Below are 19,765 nucleotides of genomic sequence, written 5' to 3'. Positions count from 1 at the left end.
TTTTTCAGAAAATGACAAGCTGATACCAAAATTTATATGAAAATACAAAGAATCCAGGATAATCAAAACTATCTTGAAAAAGAACAAAGTTGGAGGACTTAACAATCCCTGATTTTAAAATTTACTATAAAGCTACAGTAATCAAACCAGTGTGGTATGGGCAAAAAAAAAAAAAGGACACATACAGGTTAATGGAATAGAGCTGAGAACCCAGAAAGAAACTCTTTTATGATCAATTAATTTTGAACAAAGGTGCCAAAGGCAATTCAGAGGGGGAAAGGATAGTGTTTTAAACAAATGGTGCTGGGACAATTGGACAACCACATGTAGAAAGAATTTAGACCTCACACCTTATCTCACAATGTATACAAGAATTAAAACAAAATGGATCATAAACCTAAATGTAAGAACAAAAGCATAAAACATTCTGAAGAAAACACGGGAAAATCTTAGTTTTTGTTTTGTTTTACAATATGGTCATGGGATGGTGGAAGTAGGGGAAAAAAGCAATGACAAATGAATATTTTGAGTATCTTTTTATTTGTGAAGCTTATTTTTGACTTGTGGCTATTAAGTAGGCAGCTGGATGGTGCAAGTTGTTAACAACTCAACTGCTAGCCGAGGCTGGCAGCTGGAACCCATCCAGAGGCACCCTCAAGACAGGTTTGGTGATCTGCTTCTGAGAGGTCACAGCCTGGAAAACCCTATGGAGAAGTTCTACTCTACACACATGGGATAACAACAACAAAGCTATTAACTATTAAATAAGCTAGACCTATGAACTAGAATGTTTCACTGCTATAATTAATGTGACTAATTGCTTTTGTAATTCCCAATCAAAATTATTTATAATTGTTAAAAAAAAAAAAAGTTACCTGTTTGTTTTTGAAGCCCCTTGCTGTCCATAACCACTTGAGGGGACTTTATGGTAGAGTAGTTGTCTGTTCGTTAAGTGAGTCTGAGGCGTTAGTCTGGGCATGATTGATTCAATATGATTATAGTTGAGGCATAATACCTACAGAGAGGATACCTTATTAATCAGACATTAAAATATAAGTGCTGCTATAATGCTCTTTGGTTTGAGATTATCAAATACTAGAAACTATTAAAAATAGCATGGATAAGATTTGGAATATATAACATGATTTCATAATTTGTTAGCATTACAAATGATATGCAACCAGGGATATCATTGCTGATGTCAGATGGATCCTTGCTGAAAGCAGAGAATACCAGAAAGATGTTTGCCTTGTTTTATTGACTGTGCTAAGGCATTCGACTGTGTGGATCATAACAAATTATGGATAACATTGTGAAGAATGGGAATTCTGGAACACTTCACTGTGCTCATGAGGAATCTGATCAAGAGGCAGTCACTCAAACAGAACAAGAGGATACTGCATGGTTTAAGTCAGGAAAGGTATATGTCAGGGTTGTATCCTTTCACCATACCTATTCAATCTGTATGCTGAGCAAATAACCTGAGAAGCTGGACTATATGAAGAAGAACATGGCATCAGAATTGGAGGAAGACTTATTTACAACCTGCGTTATGCAGACGACACAACCCTGCTTGCTGAAAGCGAAGAGGGCTTGAAGCACTTACTGAAGAAGATCAAAGATCACAGCTTTCGGTATGGATTACACCTCAACACAAAGAAAACAAAAATCCTTACAACTGGACCAATAAGCAACATCATGATAAATGGAGAAAAGATTGAAGTTGTCAAGGATTTCATTTTACTTGGATCCACAATCAATACCCATGGAAGCAGCAGTCAAGAAATCAAAAGATACATGGCACTGGGCAAATCAGCTTCAAGAGATCTCTTTAAAGTGTTAAAAAGCAAAGATGTCACCTTGAGAACTAAGATGCCCTGACCTAAGCCACGGTGTTTTCAATTGCCTCATATGCATGCAAAAAGCTGGATGATGTATAAGAAAGACCAAAGAATTGACGCCTTTGAATTGTAGTGTTGGCGAGGGGTGCTGAATATACTATGGACCACCAAAAGAATGAAAAAATCTGTCTTGGAAGAAGTACAACCAGAATGCTCCTTGGAAGCAAGGATGGTGATACTGTGTCTCACATACTTTGGACGTGTTGTCAGGAGGGATAAGGCCCTGGAGAAGGACATCATGCTTGGTAAAGTAGAGGGTCGGCGAAAAAGAGGAAGATCCTCAACGAGATGGACTGGCATAGTGGCTGCAACAACGGGCTCAAGCATACCAACAATTGTGAGGATGGTGCAGGACCTGGCAGTGTTTCGCTCCATTGTGCATAGGGTCGCTATGAGTTGGAACTGATTCAAGGGCACCTAACAACATTACAAATGACATAAGTTTTTATATATTTGAATTTAGCTTTAAAAGATGTTTTTGTATTATTGGACATGCTGGGAAATTACATTTCAAATGAAATAATGATGGCCCTAGAAAGCTGTTCAATTTTCTCAGTGTGTACTCCTATTTCTCCAAGCCTGATACAGATGAAATATTTCTTAGTTGGAGGGACAACTATTTCCCTATGTTAAAAGGCCTTAAAAAAAAAAAAAAGCCTTAGTAGTATACTAATACCCAGTGCCGTCGAGTCGATTCAGACTGACCAAGAAAAAAAGAAGATTCAAATTACCAGAATCAGAAATAAGAGGGAACATTACTACCGACTTTACAGAAATAAAAAGGATTTTAAAGGAATAATATGAACAATTGTATGCCAATAAGTTAGATAGCTGAGATGAAATGGAAAACGTCCTAGAAAGGTACAAACTACCAACTGACTCAAGAAGAAAAAGACAATCTGCATAGACCTATAAGAAATGAAGAGATCTAATCAGCAATAAAAAAAACTACCCATACAGAAAAGCTCAGGCCCAGATGGCTTCACCACTGAATACTACCAAACATTCAAAAAAGAATAAACAGCAATGCTTCATAAATCTTTCCAAAAATTAGAAGAGGACAAAACTTTCCAACTCATTTTATGAAGCCAGAATTACCCTGATGCCAAAACAAGACAAAGATATCGCAGGAAAACTACTGAACAATATCTCTTATGAATATAAACTCAAAAATCTTCAACAAAAGACTAACAAACTGAATCCAGCAATATATTAAAAAGAATTATGCACCACGATCAAGTGGGATTTATTCCAGGAATTCAATGCTGGTTTAATGTTGGAAAATAAATTAATGTAATAATATATCATATAAATAGAATAAAAAACAAAAACCACATGATCAGCCCAATACAGCAGTAAAAGCAACTGACAGAAATCCAACACTGTTTCATGATGAAAACACTCAGCATACTAGGAACAGAAAGGAACTTCCTTAGCCTGATTAAAAAAAAAAAAAAAAAAAAAAAATCCTACAGTTAACATCATACTTAATGATGAAAGATTACATGCTTTCCCCAAAGATCAGGAACAAGACAAAGAATCCACTCTCCCTACTTCTATGGAATATTGTACTGGAGGTTCTAGCCTGGGCAATTAGCCAAGAAAGAGAAACAAAAGGTATTTACATTGGAAAGGAAGAAGTAAAACTGTTTGTAGATAACAGAAAATCCTCCAGAATCTACTAAAAAACTATTAGAACTAATAAATGAGTTCAACAAGATTGCAGAATATAAGATCAATATACTGATGCTGCTAGTATATAAACAAATGCCTCATGGGGTTTGTTTCCTTGGTTCAAAGACCTAGGGTCATTGTTTTGTGGGTCATTTCAGTCATTTGGCCTTATATTCTATTTCTGTGTCTGAAGTCTTAAAAGCTGCAAGTGGCCATCCAAAGTGTAACAGCTGGTCCCTGTTCACATCTGGAGCAGCTGAGAAAAGGAGAACCCGGTGGAGGAGGGACTAGACTACATGTTTGATTGCCTCTACTAACAACTGTCTCCCTTGCCACAAGACCAGAAGAATCTGATGGTGTCCTGCTACAATTATTGAACATTTTTGATCAAAGATTCTATGGAAGAATCCCGATCAAAAGGGGGAACCGAGAAATGGTTTTAATTCTCCTGAAATCCAGATTTCTGGATTTCTTGAAGGTTGGGGTAACCCACCCAGGATGTTGCACTTAGGTGTCCTTTCAAACCTTGAGCTTTGAAGAAAATGGTCTCCTAAAATTCACCTTTAAGTCAAACGATGGTCTAGATAAACTAGTAAAAACTGGTTTGGCTTAGGCTTTGGGTTCTTTTGAAGAATTATCTACGTGCAGTCAGTTTCGAGAAACAGAAACTCCAAGGTCAGGCTATAGGCTGTATTTTAGGGTAAATCGTTATTATGTAAACACTGTTCTGGCTCTGTTTCCCTGGCAAGGCTGATAAGATGTGGTATAAAAATTCTGATAGTTCTTTTCATCTTCAGAACATTTTTGACTCCCTAGTTGAAATGTTACCCTGATTTTTAATCATATATTAAGTAAACTTTGATCAATCTCTATTATTGGCTTAACATGATTTTTGTTTTAACAAATGAAAAGTAGAAATTGATGCTTAAATATTGTCTCATTCTAGCAATGTTATGTTCATCCATGAATACATAAATTACTTCAAAAAAAGCTACATACATTTCATTGAAATACTGTTTCAATAAAATTGTTTGCTAAGTATTTATTAAAATTTTTAATATAGTCTGATCAACTGAGTAGTAATAATTTTAATGAAAACTCAATAAAAAGAATTTTTATTTTTCATACTTTAACACATACATACAAAAAAATCAATATACAAAAATCAACCGTATTCCTATACATTTGCAATGAACAATCCAAAAATGAAATTAAGAAAAAAATTCTACTCAAAAAGAATACTTAGAAACAAATTTAACAAAGTATAAATCTAAAACTTATACTCTGAAAAATATAAAACAGTGTTGAAATTAATTGAAAAAGATCCAATAAATGGAAAAACATCTCATGTCTATGGATTAGAAACTCAACACTGTTAAGATAGGCATATTCCTCAAACTGTTCTACAGATGGGATTCCCAGGAGGCTTTTTTGTGGAAATTGAGAGGACAATTGTAAAATTCATGTGAAATTGTAAGGGGCAGAGAATAACCAAAACAATCCTGAAAAAGAATAAAGTAAGAGGACTCACTAATTCTCAGGTTCAAGATTTACTATGAAGAAGCCATATTCATGAGAGAGTGGTACTGGCACAAAGATCAACATATAGATCAATGGAATAGAACTGAGATTCAAGTAGTAAACCATACTCCTACGGTCAACTTATTTTCAACAAGTGTGCCAAAACCATTCAATGGGGGAAAAAATAATCTTTTCAAGAAATGGTGCTGAGTTAACTGGAGAGTCACACGCAAAAGAATGAAGTTAGACCCTTACTACATACCATATACAAAACTTAACTCAAAATGGATTAAAGACTAAGTGTAAAAACAAAAACTATAAAAGTCCCAGAAGAAAACTTAAGGGTAAATATTCATGACCTTGGATTCTTATATATTATGTCAAAAGTTTGAGCAGCAACTACAAAAATAGATAAATTTAAACCTCATCAAAATAATAATAAAAAAAAAACTTTCCTGCTTCAAAAGAGAAAATATTTGCAAATCATGTATTTGATTAGGGAACTGTATCTCAAATACTTAAAAAAAAAAAAAAAAACCCTTACAATTCAATAAAAAAAAAAAAATCCAATAAAAAAATGGGTCAAGGATCTGAATAGATGTTTCTCCAAAGAAGATACATGAATGGCCAATAAACATACAAAAAGATGCTCTACATTATTAATAATCAGGGAAATACAAATCAAAGCCACAATGAGATGCCCATTGTTGTTGTTAGTTATGGTTGATTCCAACTCGTAGTGACCCCATGTGTGCTCCACAGGGTTTTCATGGTTGTGACCTTTCAGAGGCAGATTTCCAGGCCTCTGTTCTGAGGCACCACTGGGTGGATTCCAATCGCCAAGCTTCTGGTTAGCAGCTGAGGGGTTAACTGCTTGCACCACCCAGGGACTCTGAGATACCCATTAAAAAAGCCTGCTGCCATTGAGTCGATGCCAACTCATAGCGACCCTATAGGACAGAGTAGAACTGCCCCATAGGGTTTCCAAGGAGCGCCTGGTAGATTCAAACTGCCAACCTTTTGGTTAGTAGCCATTAAAAAAAAAAAATTTTAGGATGGCTCAAATAAAAGTCAGATAATAACAAATGTTGACAAGTATATGAAGAAATCGGAGCCCTCATACAATGCTGGTAGAACTGCCCCATAGAGTTTACAAGGATCGCCTGGTGGATTTGAACTGCTGACCTTTTGGTTAGCAGATGTAGCAAACACTTCACCACCATTCCACACAATGCTGGTAAGAATGTAAAATAGTCTCACTGGAAAACAGACCAGCTGTTCCTGTGAATAAACACAGAGTTACCATATAACCCAGTAATTCTACTCCTATGTAGATACCCAAAAGAAATGAAAATCTATGTCCTCACAGAAATGGATGTTCATAACAGCAATATTCCTAACAGCCAAAAGGTGGAAACATCCCAATGCCTATCAACAAACGAATGGATAAACAAAATGTGGTATATCCATGTAACAGAGTTATTATTCAGTCACAAAACAAAGAAGGATTAATAACATGCTACAGCATGGGTGAACCTTGAAAACATTATGCTAAATCCTGTCACAAAGACTACCCAGTATATGATTCTACTCATATGAAAGTCAATAATAGGGAAATCTATAGAAACAGAAAGTAGATCAGTGATTGCTTAGGGCTGGGGGTGGAAGTGGGACAGGGAAGGTCAAAGGGAAGTGATGGCTAAAAGGTATGGGTTTTTTTTTTGGTTCTAAAATTGACTGTCGTGATGATTGCACACACCTGTGAATACTAAAAACCAGTTAACAGTGTACCTGAAATGGGTGAACTGTATGGCATATGGTTGAGTCAACGCAATAGGGCAGGAGACAACTAGGCTCCTTTGAAAACTTTGGCGTCCTCCAACTTCATTCCATACCTGGAAGCCTCCCATCCCACCTTGTACTGCAGAGTAGATTTACTGCAGTTAAGACAATTACATGAAACCAAGGGCAAGCCAAAATAACTTCAGGAGGTTTCGAAGGTAATGTTTTTCACGTTTAATTAAAAAAAAAAGACTAACTTCTTTTTAATGATATGGAAATACATTTTAATCCAAAGTAAAGACACTTAATTTGCATTGAAAAAGCTGGAAGAAAAAATGGATACTTGTGAGCAACTCACCTTCACGTTAGGCAGATAGATTAACCCACTGAAGGAGGTAAGGTTATTGTTCTGTAGATTCACATTAGACACGTTACTGAACTGATCAACTGGAATCAAATCCACAGTTCTGAATTTAGAAAAAGCAAATATAGTTATCATTTTAAAAGAACTGGAAAAATATCGGAAATGTTAAGTCCCTCCATATGCAACCCCAAAGGCATTAAAAAAAAAAAAAGGTATCTGGCAAATGCTATGAAAAATAATTGCCTTGATGTAACATGTATGGCTCAAATGACAGGCTAACCACGCAGTTTTTGAGCACATATGTAAGAAAATGTGGACACAGAATTTAATTGCTTGAAAATAATCATATCTGTTACCACATAAACAGAGCACTATTATAAAAGAAACTTATAAGATGGGAATCTTCAATTTCTTTCTAAATTCATATACGTATTCCTGAAACGGTAGTGAAATTGACATGGTCAGTCGTAAGGTTTTCATGTTATCAACTGCAGAGGATACATGTGAAAGAGATTAGTTCTGATGTGCCAGGAAGGGATTAGAGGTGGGAAAGAAAAGCAGGCAAGAACTTGGAAAAGAAAGTTTTCTGTTGTTTTTCTTGAAAAACTTTTGTGGCATTCCACCTTATAAGGATGTTTTGGTAATAGCAGAATGCTTGATTCCTAGTTCATAGCTTCACAATGGTTTCACCTTCATTTGAGCATCACAGAGGTGCATATAGCTACATCTCCTTTCCCTATGATAGGATAGCCACTTACTTAAATGAATCCTATACGTGAGATAACAGTTATGACATACTTTTATCCACTAAATACATCATTCATTCAACATTTTCATTAGTGTTTCCAAAGTGCAGGCTACGTGCTTGGAAAGGCTACAACAGAGATGAGAAGACACTGTCTCTGCCCTCAAGAAGCCTCTAGTCTTGTGGGAGTCAGAAAAATTAAAATAAAAAAGGAAAATTGCAACAATAGAGTTAGAAAACCTATTTGGGAAGTCATCAATGACTTGACGGAGGAGAAGGATTTTGAAAGGAGACCTGAAGGATTTGTAGACATTTGTCAGGCAAATTAGGATGAAAGGCATTCCTGGCCATAGTGAGGAACTGCGTACACAAGCCAAGGGAGAAATATGAAATAGCATGTTGTAACTGAGCCTGAACTAGAAGCAGTTCATAATTTCTGGAGTATAAAGCGTTACAGAGCAGTAAAGGTAGGGTTCATAACAGATAAAAGGGAACTAAAGAGTCTTTTATGCCATATAAAGGACTTTTCAATGTTACTCAATAAACAATGGAAAGCCCCTGAACAATTCTGAGTAAGGATGTGATTTGATAAAACTTGTCTGTTAGAAAGAAGTAGGGATAATAGATGAGTTTCCGGGGGAAGGTTTATATGAGACAAAAGGCTAAAAGGTCACCAAAAAAGTTTCTACAATAGTTTACTCCCTGACCTTGGCCAATGGCAGTGATTATCAAGAGAAGGGGAAAATTTGAGACTTAACCCATGGGCTCTGTAGAACTTAGTGATTAACTGAAAATGGGGGACAGAGGAGAAAAACAAATAACTCCTAGATTTTTGACTTGGGCACCAGGAAGATGTTGTCTCTAGATGCTGAGTGTGGAACACAGGAAAATGAGCGGGGGAGGAGATCAAAGTGGAGTAGTGATAAGGCATGTTGAAATTGGTTGTAGTCTAATGATACATTCAGGTGAAGATATCTAGAGAGCAACTGGATATTTAAGTGAAAAGCTCAACTTTGGGATAGAGGTTATAAATCTGGGCATCATTCATTGTAATTTAAAACAACGGCAAAAGAGAAGTTACCCATGAAGAGTACAGAAGAAGAAGATAGGAAAGAAAAAAAAAAAAGAGAGAATTATAGGAGAAGAGAAAGGAAGACGAAAGAGGAGAGGGCTGAGGATAGAATTCTGAGAACATCAGAAGTTACGAATTGAAAAAGAACCTGAGAAACTTATAGAAAAATCAGGATCTGAAATTATAGGGAAAAAAGGAATAATAAGTATAAGGGGTCCCTGGGTGGTGCAAATAGTTAACACACTTGGCTGCTAACCAAAAGATTGGAGGTTTGAGTCTACCCAGAGGTGCCTTGGAAGAAAGGTCTGGTGATCTACTTGAAAAAATCATTCAGGCATCGAAAACCCTAGGGAGCACAGTTCTACTCTGCTACACATGGGATCACCATGTGTCAGAATCAAGTTGATGGCAACTGGTTTAATAAGTACAAGGAGAGAGGGGTCAGCATTGTTATGTGCCTCAGAGGGGTCAAGTTGGTTAAGAATTAAAAACAACCCACTGGATTTATTAACTACAGTGATGACATTCATGAGAAGGGTATCAGTAGAACAGTGGCAAGGGCAGGTGGATTGCATTGGATTAGAGTGATAAGATGTGAGGAAGCAAACTTAGTAAGTACAGTCTAATTTTAAAAGCTTGCTTGTGAAAGAAAAGAGAAATGCAAGGGCTGAGAAAGAGATCAATGACATCTGTATTTGCAGTTCACATAATAAAAATTATTAATGCATTTCAAAGGATGGTAAAGTTAGTATAAGATTTTGAAACAGAATAGATGATTTTCTGAAAATTACTGGTTGTATTTGGATAAGATGTATAAATGTATGAACCTTATAAAAATGATAATAATTACATGTTTACTTATCATGTCAAAAAACACATAATAAAAAGACCACACCTGATGGATGATGAAGTCCAATTTAGTTCTTGCATTTGGGTGAAGTTTGAATGTCCCTGTCGTTCTGCAATCATGTCGGAAGTAAGTCTGCCACCAAATAAATCTTTGGCAGTCTCAGTCTCTGGTGGTTCCTATATGAAGACATTTAGAAAGAGATGTCCTTTTTTACAGATGACTAAATCACATTAATTCTCCAGTTCCAGGACAAAATGGAGAGGGCTGGAGGGGGCTCACTTCACCCTATTCTTTCCACTGAGTAGAGTTAAAAGCCCTGGACATTATACAGAAAACAAACATAAGAAGACTGAACCAACCAAAACCCACTGCTGTCGAGTTGATTCCAACTCACAGCGACCCTATAGGACAGAGTAGAACTGCCCATTAGAGTTTCCAAGGAGCGTCTGGCAGGTTTGAACTGCCCACCTCTTGGTTAGCAGCCGTAGTACTTAACCACTACGCCACCAGGGACTGAAAGGTGCAGAAAAGAAGGCAGATCAGCTAGGAAACTTGGGACTGCGAAAATGACACAGAAATGAGGTCTCTGTTTTTTGTTTTATTTTTACCTCAGATATGCTGGAGAAGGCGGCACCCTAAAAATGTAAACAAGAGCAGAGGAAATAAAACAAAACAAAAAACCCAACTCATAAAAAAGTCTGCTCCCTCTATTCGAAATTTAGCAAGACATAAAAATGTTTAGACAATAAAAGCCCTATTCTAGCCAAACACTACATAAGAAACTGTGGCCCCAACCCCACTAGCAAAAGCAGAATGGGTAGCCCAGACATACACCTTTGCCAAGGTGTAACAAGGTGCCCCTCCAACACTGCCCTGCTGAGTGGGGAGCCTTCAGTAACACCCCCTCCAAGCAAATATTACCAGAGATCAAGTGGGTAGGCTGGACTTCCATCTGGTGGTAAGGAGGTGTCAGTGCAGCAGTAATGAGGCATTCCTGACCTTCCCACCCAGCAAGGATCAGGCAGCAGAGGACTATGGGAACATGAACTCCTACTCTAGCCTAACAGTAATGAGGCACACCCCCCACCCCCCAGGGTATCAACAATGAGTAGAAAACTTGGAACTCTGACAGCAACAAAGTGGCGCCCCATTTTTGCACTGGTGCAAAGTCAGAGGAGCCTTGTTAAAATAGAAGGTTCGAATAGGATCCATGGTCTCATGTCCAGAATACAACTGAAAATAACTCGCCATACCAAGAACTGGAAAAATCTCAACTTGAATGAAAAAAGTCTATTAACAAACACTAATACCAAAATGACTCAGATGTTAGAATTAACATATATTTACATCCCAAACACTATATTATATTGCTCTTTTTTAGTTTCTGTGGCTTATTTTCTTCTTCACATTTACTATATGGAAGCATTAAAGTCTCACTCAGATTTCTTTATTTTCTCTACTTTCTTGCTCTTATAATAGCCTCCTATGGGTCTTCCCTCTATCACTGTAAACACTGCAGTTATATAAAATTTCTTAATACAGTTCTGAGTATGTTACTCTCTTACTCAAAAATCTTCAATGTTTTCCCATTACCTCTCATTTGAAGTCTATATTTCTCTCCTGACAAGACAAAGTCTTCATTACCCATTATTAATTAATATATTTGTGTTCTACAATTCCACAAAGAATTTGTGGCAGCTTACAGGAAACACATGTCTTAGTTATCAAGTGCTGCTGTAACAGAAATACTACAAGTGGGTGGCTTTAACAAACAGAAATTTATTTTCCCATAGTTTAGGAGCCTAGATGTCCGAATTGAGGGTACTGGCTCTAGGGGAAGGCTTTCTCTCTCTGTCGGCTCTGGAGGAAGGTCTTTGTCTCTTTTGAGCTTCTTTCTGCTCCTGGGGAATCTTCATGTGGCTTAGCATCTCTTTTTCCCTGTCCAGGCTTGCTAAAAATAAATCTCTTTTATATCTTAAAAGAGTTTGACTCAAGATACACCCTACACTAATCCTGTCTCATTAACATAACAAAGAAAACCCATTCCCAAATGGAATTATGAACACAGACATAGAGGTAAGGATTTAAAAAACATATTTTTTGAGGACACCATTCAATCCATAACTCTCTACTTCTTGGCCCCCAAAATTCACGTCCTTGTAATGTGCAAGGAAACCCTGGTGGTGTAGTGGTTAAGAGTTCAGCTGCTAACCAAAAGTTTGGCAGTTTGAATCCACCAGATGCTCCCTGGAAACCCTATGGAGCAGTTCTACTCTGTCCTGTAGGATTGCGATGAGTTGGGATTGACTAGATGGCAGCAGGTTTTTTTTTTTTTTTTGTCACATGATAAACACATTCACCCCATCACATCATCCCAAAGTCTTAAATCAATTCCAATTCCAAAATCTCATCTTTCGAATCATCTAAATCAAATATGGGTGAGACTTTTGGCATATTCCATCCTGAGAAAAAATTCCTCTCCATTGGTGAACCTGTGAAATCTAGACTGCAAGTTATCTTTTTCCAAAGCACAATGGTGGAACAGGCACAAGGTAGACATTTCCATTACAAACAGGAGGAACTTGAGAGAAAGAAAGGACCAAGCAAGTCCAAAATCCAGCAGAAAAAATTACATTAGCTCCTAAGGCTTGAAAATAATCTTCTGTTCTCTGACACCATCTGGGCAGTGGCCTCCCCCTCCAGACACTGGGTGTTTCCCATGGCTTCTGGATTCTGGGTGGAGGCCCCTCAGACTGGGACTTTAGCTTTTGCCTTCAGGCCTACTGGGATAACAACTCTGCTCCCTGAACTTTGGGCAGCCCTATTCTCTCTCCTAGTCCATTTGAGTGGTGACCCCACCTGCTGAGCCCTCAGATGCCCCATTCTTCTGCCCTTTGGGCATAGCATCCCTGGCCCCTAGCTTTGGGTGGTAGGTAGCTCCATTCTCCCGGCACATCTCAACAGCAGCTCCACATTCCAGAATTGAGTTGGTGAAGATCAGACTCTTTGAAACCTAGGCGGCTGTGGCCCCACCCTTTGAGATCCATGAGACCATGGCCCCACCATTTGAAACCAAGAAGGCCCTGCTTCCTGTGTTCCTTCCAACAGTGCTGCTGATGTTCAAGCTGCTCCAGGGATGGTACTTTTCTTTTCTTGGAGGATAAAAGACGTAGCTCCTTTGGTCTATTTCCTGCCTGTAGAATTCCAAGAGGCAGACAACATTCTTTCCCTTCATGCTTTCTCTGTTCCCTTCAGTGTAAGCTGATGGGTGTTCCGCTGTAGCAGTTGGTTAGATCCATCAGCCACGGGCTTAATCTCTTTAAGAAAAGGTTGTGTACCCACATCTTTGGTTAAAATTCTAGGACAGATGTCCTTAGTTTATATGACAGAATTTTTCAAATCTTTAAGTTTTGTTTTCAATTTGCACAGTTCATTTTTAAGCCCATCTCTTCCCTTTTGTATTCTACTATAAGTGGCAAGGAGAAGCCACATGACCCCTTTAAGATCTTGCTTAGAAATTTCCTCAGCCAAATATCTAAGTCCATCACTTACAAGTTCTACCTTTCACCAAACTTTTGAACATAATTCAAACAAATTCTTTGCCACTGTGTAAAAAGCAATGTCTTTCCTCCACTGTCCAATCAGGTGTTCATCACTTCCTTTTAAAGTCTCACTAAGAAGCACAATTAATGTTCACATTTCCAGCAATATTCTGTTGCTGGTGCCATATGTATTCTCTAAGAGGACAGAGAGTTTCTCTATGGCCCTCCGCACTTCCTTCTGAGTCCTCGCCAGAACTGCCTTTGATATCCATAATTCTATGAACGGTCTCTTTAAGGTAATCTAGGCTTTTTATTAACAGGCACTTTAAAACTCTCCCAGCCTCTACCAATTACCCAATTCCAAAACAAGTCCCACATTGTAGCCATTTGTTAGAGCAGCATCCTCATTTCCCTGTACTAAATTCTGTCTTAGTTACCTAGTGCTGTTATAACAGAAATACTAGAAGTGGGTGGCTTTAACAAACAAAAATTTATTTTCTCATAGTTTAGGAGACTGGAAGTCCGAATTCAGGGTGCTAGTTCTAGGGGAAGGCTTTCTGTCTCTGTTGGCCCTGGAGGAAGGTCCTTGTTTCTTCTGAGCTTCCGCTCCTGGGCAATCTTCATGTGGGTTGGCATCTCTCTTCCCCAGTCTCTGCTTGCTAACTTGCATTTAGTCTCTCTTTTGTCTCAAAAGAGATCAACTCAAGATACATCCTACACTAATCCAGTCTCATTAACATAATAAAGAAAACCCATTCCCAAATATGATTGTAAGCACAGATATAGGGGTTAGGATTTATAACACATATTTTGGAGGGGACACAATTCAATCCATAACAACATATAATCAATAGTAAAATATAAATCATAAATAAAGAAAAAGAAGACCAAGAACAATATAGGTTAGAATAGATCACATGGGATAAGTATAGGGGATAGGGATAGACAGACCAAAAGATCCTACTGGGCTTCTATTATTGAGCCATAAATTTCGCACTGAGCTGTTAGGTAGTTGTCTTAGTTATGTAGTGCTGCTATAACAGAAATACCAAAGTGGATGGCTTTAACAAACAGATTTATTCTTTTACAGTCTAGGAGTCTAGAAGTCTGAATTCAGGGCAACAACTCCTAGGGAAGGCTTTCTCTCTGTCGGCTCTGGGGGAAAGCCCTTGTCATCAATCTCCCCCTGACCTACGAGTTTCTTGGTGCAGGGATCCCATGTCCAAAGGACACGCTTTGCTCTCGGTACTTCTTTCTTGGTGGCATGAGGAGGTCCCTATCTCTCTGCTCACTTATCTCTCCTTTCATCTCTTGTAAGATGAAAGGAGATACAGGCCACATCCCAGGGAAACTCCCTTTACATTGGATCAGAGATGTGACCTGAGTAAGGGTGATGCATTCCGTCCTAATCCTCTTTAACATAACCTAATCTTGCTCATTAATCGCAGGCAGAGATTAGGATTTACAACACATAGGAAAATTAAGATCAAATTACAAAATGGAGGACAACAATACTGGGACTCATAGCCTAGCCAAGCTGATACACATTTTGGGGGGACACAATTCAATCCATAACAGTAGTCAAAGTGAAAAGGAAAATAGTTAAATAACACTCATTGTCAGTGAGGAGAACGTACCTGTCCTTAGGGGAAAATATTTTTCTAAGACTTTATCTCTAAAAGTACTTTCTCATGTGGCCCTTCAAATGAGGGCACTGAGAGACATGCAGGGTAAGATCCTCAACAGCATCATTAGAACAAATGCACTACTAGTTTTATAAGACTATTTTTAAAACATCCCTCCTGAAAATAAAACCCAGTGTACTAGATTCTAGGATACTTGTATGTGCTGGGAGGAGGCTGTTTTAGAATTTCCATCCCTGAGGAGGATCCTGAAACAAACAGGCCAAAGATAAGCAATCTTCTCAGTGTACCTCAAAGTTCTGAACAATCATAAGCTGCTGCTTAATTTTCTAGAAAATTTTATGAGTTTTGGCATCTGATGGGTGTGAGGCAAAGGAACACAGGGAATTCTTATATTCTTTACACATTTGTTACACATCTGTCATGGAAGACAGGAAACCTGTATGAACTTGCTTGTTATAGGATCCAAGTTTCCAAGTATTGATTTCCTATTCAGTCCTATGTTCTGTGTTCATTTTTCTTTACAGTTTATAGCAATGTTCATACACCATTTGTCAGTTCAAATATAATTTTCTTAAATATAAGCAACTGTATTTTTCAAAGAATAGGAAGTTATTTTTGGCCCAATTGGATGGTAGGGCCCCAGAGCATAGTTTCTTCTATTCTGTCCTATAGAACTGTGCCCTACATTTTAGGCACTGAATTCAGTGGGTGCAAATGTGAGCAGCAGCATCCCTCCTCTGCCACCTCAATTTAGACAACTGAGAACTGGCCAGAGGAAAAAATTTTTAAATATGGTTCTAAAATCTGCTTTCGAGACTTACATTTTAATAAACCTAGTAAATTTGAGTATTTTATTAGTAATAAAGCCATGGTCAAAATGCTTATGGCCTATGAATATGTGAATATATGCTGGAACCAAATGCTATGTGTCAAAAAACAACTTACGATTGAGATTCCATCCAAAGCTTTCAGTTCTGGAAGATGAAATATTACAAATAATCGGTAGTTTTCTTGATTCCATACAATAACATTTCCATACATGTCTAGAATGACCAGGTTGTACAAACCCTAGGAAATAAAAATACATACGTATACATACATACATACATATATATATGTAGCACACCCTAACTAGTTATTTTTTCCTTTTAAGAGTTTAACCATCCTTTAACTTTAATATTTGCATTTACCATTCCATAGTGATTTAGGTGTTTTTAAGTGTACTTCAAGAAATTTGTCAAGAAATATGGAAGACAGCTTCCTGGGCATTTGACTAGAAGAGACCCATATTTGTGCCCATTCCAAAGAAAGGTGATCCAGCTGAATGCGTAAATTATTGAACAATATCATTAATAGCACACACAAGTAAATTTTGCTGAAGATCATTCAATAGCGGTTGCAGCAGTACATTGACAAGGAACTGCCAGAAGTTCAAGCCAGTTTTAGAAGAGGACGTGCAACAAGGAATATCACTGCTGATGTCAGATGGATCTTGGCTGAAAGCAGAGAATACCAGAAAGATGTTTACCTGTGTTTTATTGACTATGCAAAGGTATTTGACCATGTGGATCATGACAAATTATGGATAACATTGCTAAGAAAGGGAATTCCAGAACACTTAATTGTGCTCATGAGGAGCCTGTACATAGACCAAGAGGCAGTCATCCGAACACAACAAGGGGATACTGTATGGTTTAAAGTCAGGAAAGGTGCACATCAGGGTTGTATTATTTCACCATACTTATACGATCTGTATGCTGAGCAAATAATCCGAAAAGCTGGACTGTATGAAGATGAATGGGACATCAGGATTGGAGGATGACTCATTAACAGTCTGCAATATGCAGATGATACAACCATGTTTGCAGAAAGTGAAGAGGACTTGAAGCACTTAGTGATGAAGATCAAAGGCTATAGCCTTCAGTATGGATTTCACCTCAACATAAAGAAAACAAAAATCCTCACAAGTGGACCAACAAGCAACATCATGATAAATGGGAAAAGATTGAAGTTGTCAAGGATTTCATTTTACTTGGATCCACAGTCAACACACATGGAGGCCAAAAAAAAAAAAAACCAAACTCATTGCTGTGGAGTCGATTCCAACTCATGGCGACCTTACAGGGCACAGTAGAACTGCCCCATAGGGTTTCCAAGGAACAGCTGGTGGATTTCAACTGCTGAGCTTTTGGTTAGCAGCCGAACTGTTAACCACTGAGACACCACGGCTCAGCAGTCAGGAAATCAAGTCACATGTTGCATTGAGCAAATCTGCTGCGAAAGTTCTCTTTAAAGTGCTGAAAAGCAGAGGTGTCATTTTGAAGACTCAGGTTTCTCGGTAGACAGGCCTGGTAATCTGCTTCTGAAAGGGTTACAGCCTTGAAAACACTATGAAGCAGTTCTATTCTGCACACGTGGAGTTGCCATGAGTGGGAATCAACTCCATGGCGACTAACAACAATAGGATGGAGAAGACACTAACCCACTAAAAAAAAACCCACTGCCGTCAAGTTGATTCCGACTCCTAGCGACCCTATAGGACAGAGTAGAACTGCCCCATAGAGTTTCCAAGGAGAAGACACTAAAATTTAAGAAAGGCAATAAATGGACACAAGTTTTTGGTTGGAGAGCATATCCTAGCAATATGGTACCAGCAACAGGAAAGAAGCCAGAGTGAGACTCACAGTGGTAGGAAATGGCCCCAAAACTTTAGAAACAATGAAGTCGGACATTGCATTTAAAACGAATTCTTACTCTGTGCTACTAGTGCTCCATTTTGTTCAAACCCTCTGTAACACCTGTTACACAGCAGCCTTGAATTAGAAGTATTTCAGTTGGGGAATCCTTAAAAATGGTGAGGAAGGTACTAGTTAGGGGTGACAGAGGTTGGGCTATTTTATTTAAGTATTAAAAAAAGTTACAAGGAGGGGGCCAAGATGGCTGACTAGGTAGACGCTACCTCGGATCCCTCTTGCAACAAAGACTCGGAAAAGCAAGTGAATCGATCACATACATGACAATCTATGAACCCTGACCAACAAACACAGATTTAAAAAGTTGACCTGAGTGACAGAGACCAAGAACGAACAACTATGGGGAAGTAGCGACTGTTTTCGGAGCCTGGAGCCAGTGACCCAGTCAGCGGATTTACTGGAAAGACAAGTTTCCCAGGTCTGATATCTCTGCATAATCAACAGAGCCCTCACTGACCCACAACAGGGAACTGAGGGCTGAAGCTCCCCCGAGACCACCTAGCCTCCTGCCTTAGGGGTCTAAAGAGGGTGACACCTACCAACCTGTAGAGTTACTTGCATTGGGGGCCTAAGGTACAGCTGCAGAGCCCACCCACCAAGATGCTTTAGGAATAGAGACACACCTACCTCACTGACACTTGGGGGAAGCCTGTCAGCATCCTGCCCTCCCAGAGTATGAACCCCAGCTGCTACTAGAATCTGGTGCACACAACTATCACCACTACTCCTCAAGGTGGATAGGTGAGAGGGTGCATCACACACTTGATGACCCAAAATCAGATTCTATTCAAGAATAGTGAATGGACTCAGGCATATATATCTGGTAACAGCCCAAACCAGCTGGTAATAGGTAATAAGTAAGTCAAGGGCTAAAACAATCAAGACAGCACAATCTAGTAGCCCATCCACATATACTGAAAGAAAACAAAACAAGATAAGACTCAGTGAGCAAATATAGAATAAATCCACTACAATATCTTAGTGATGGCTCGGAGACAGCAGCCGATATCAAACCACATAAAGAAGCAGACCATGACTGCTTCTACAAACCCCCAAACAAAAGAATCAAAATCTTTCCCAAATGAAGATACGATCCTGGAATTATCAGATACAGAATATAAAAAACTAATTTACAGAATGCTTCAAGATATCAGGGATGACCTCAGAAATGAAATAAGGCAATCTGCAGAAAAAGCCAAGGAACACACTGATAAAACTGTTGAAGAACTCAAAAAGATTATTCAAGAACATAGTGGAAAAATTAATAAGTTGCAAGAATCCATAGAGAGACAGCATTCAGAAATCCAAAAGATTAACAATAAAATTAGAGAATTAGACAACGCAATAGGAAGTCAGAGGAGCAGACTCGAGCAATTAGAATGCAGAGTGGGAAATCTGGAGGACCAGGGAATTAACACCAACATAGCTGAAAAAAAATCAGATAAAAAAATTTAAAAAAATGAAGAAACCCTAAGAATCATGTGGGACTCTATCAAGAAGGATAACTTGCGTGTGATTGGAGTCCCAGAACAGGGAGGGATAACAGAAAGCACAGAGAGAATTGTTGAAGATCTCCTGACAGAAAACTTCCCTGACATCAGGAAAGGATATCTATCCAAGATGCTCATTGAACCCCATTTAAGATTGATCCAAAAAGAAAAGCACCAAGACATATTATCAACAAACTTGCCAAAACCAAAGATAGAAAGAAAATTTTAAAAGCAGCCAGGGATAAAAGAAAGGTCTCCTACAAGGGAGAATCAATAAGAATATGTCCAGACTACTCAGCAGAAACCATGTAGACAAGAAGGCAATGGTATGACATATATAGAGCACTGAAGGAGAAAAACTGTCAGCCAAGGATCATATATCCAGCAAAACTCTCTCTGAAATATGAAGGCGAAATTAAGATATT

At 38.4% G+C, this 19,765-nt stretch overlaps 1 protein-coding gene across 1 annotated transcript in view; it reads right to left on the bottom strand.

Annotated features, from left to right (window-relative positions):
• The window catches only part of LRRC9 (leucine rich repeat containing 9), a 137,847-nt gene that overhangs the window by 22,299 nt on the left and 95,783 nt on the right, over positions 1-19,765 (bottom strand). The window contains exons 23-26 of the mRNA XM_049897440.1: positions 16,043-16,165; positions 9,955-10,085; positions 7,237-7,345; positions 876-1,015 (exon numbers count right to left, since the gene is read on the bottom strand). Coding sequence (XP_049753397.1) covers positions 876-1,015; positions 7,237-7,345; positions 9,955-10,085; positions 16,043-16,165 — 503 coding nt within the window. The remainder of the gene's footprint in view (positions 1-875; positions 1,016-7,236; positions 7,346-9,954; positions 10,086-16,042; positions 16,166-19,765) is intronic.

The sequence above is a fragment of the Elephas maximus genome, chromosome 10 (genome assembly GCF_024166365.1).
Source record: "Elephas maximus indicus isolate mEleMax1 chromosome 10, mEleMax1 primary haplotype, whole genome shotgun sequence".
Classification (NCBI taxonomy): Eukaryota; Metazoa; Chordata; class Mammalia; order Proboscidea; family Elephantidae; genus Elephas; species Elephas maximus.
Note: the sequence above shows the minus strand (reverse complement) of the source record. Positions and strands in the feature narration are given on the sequence as shown.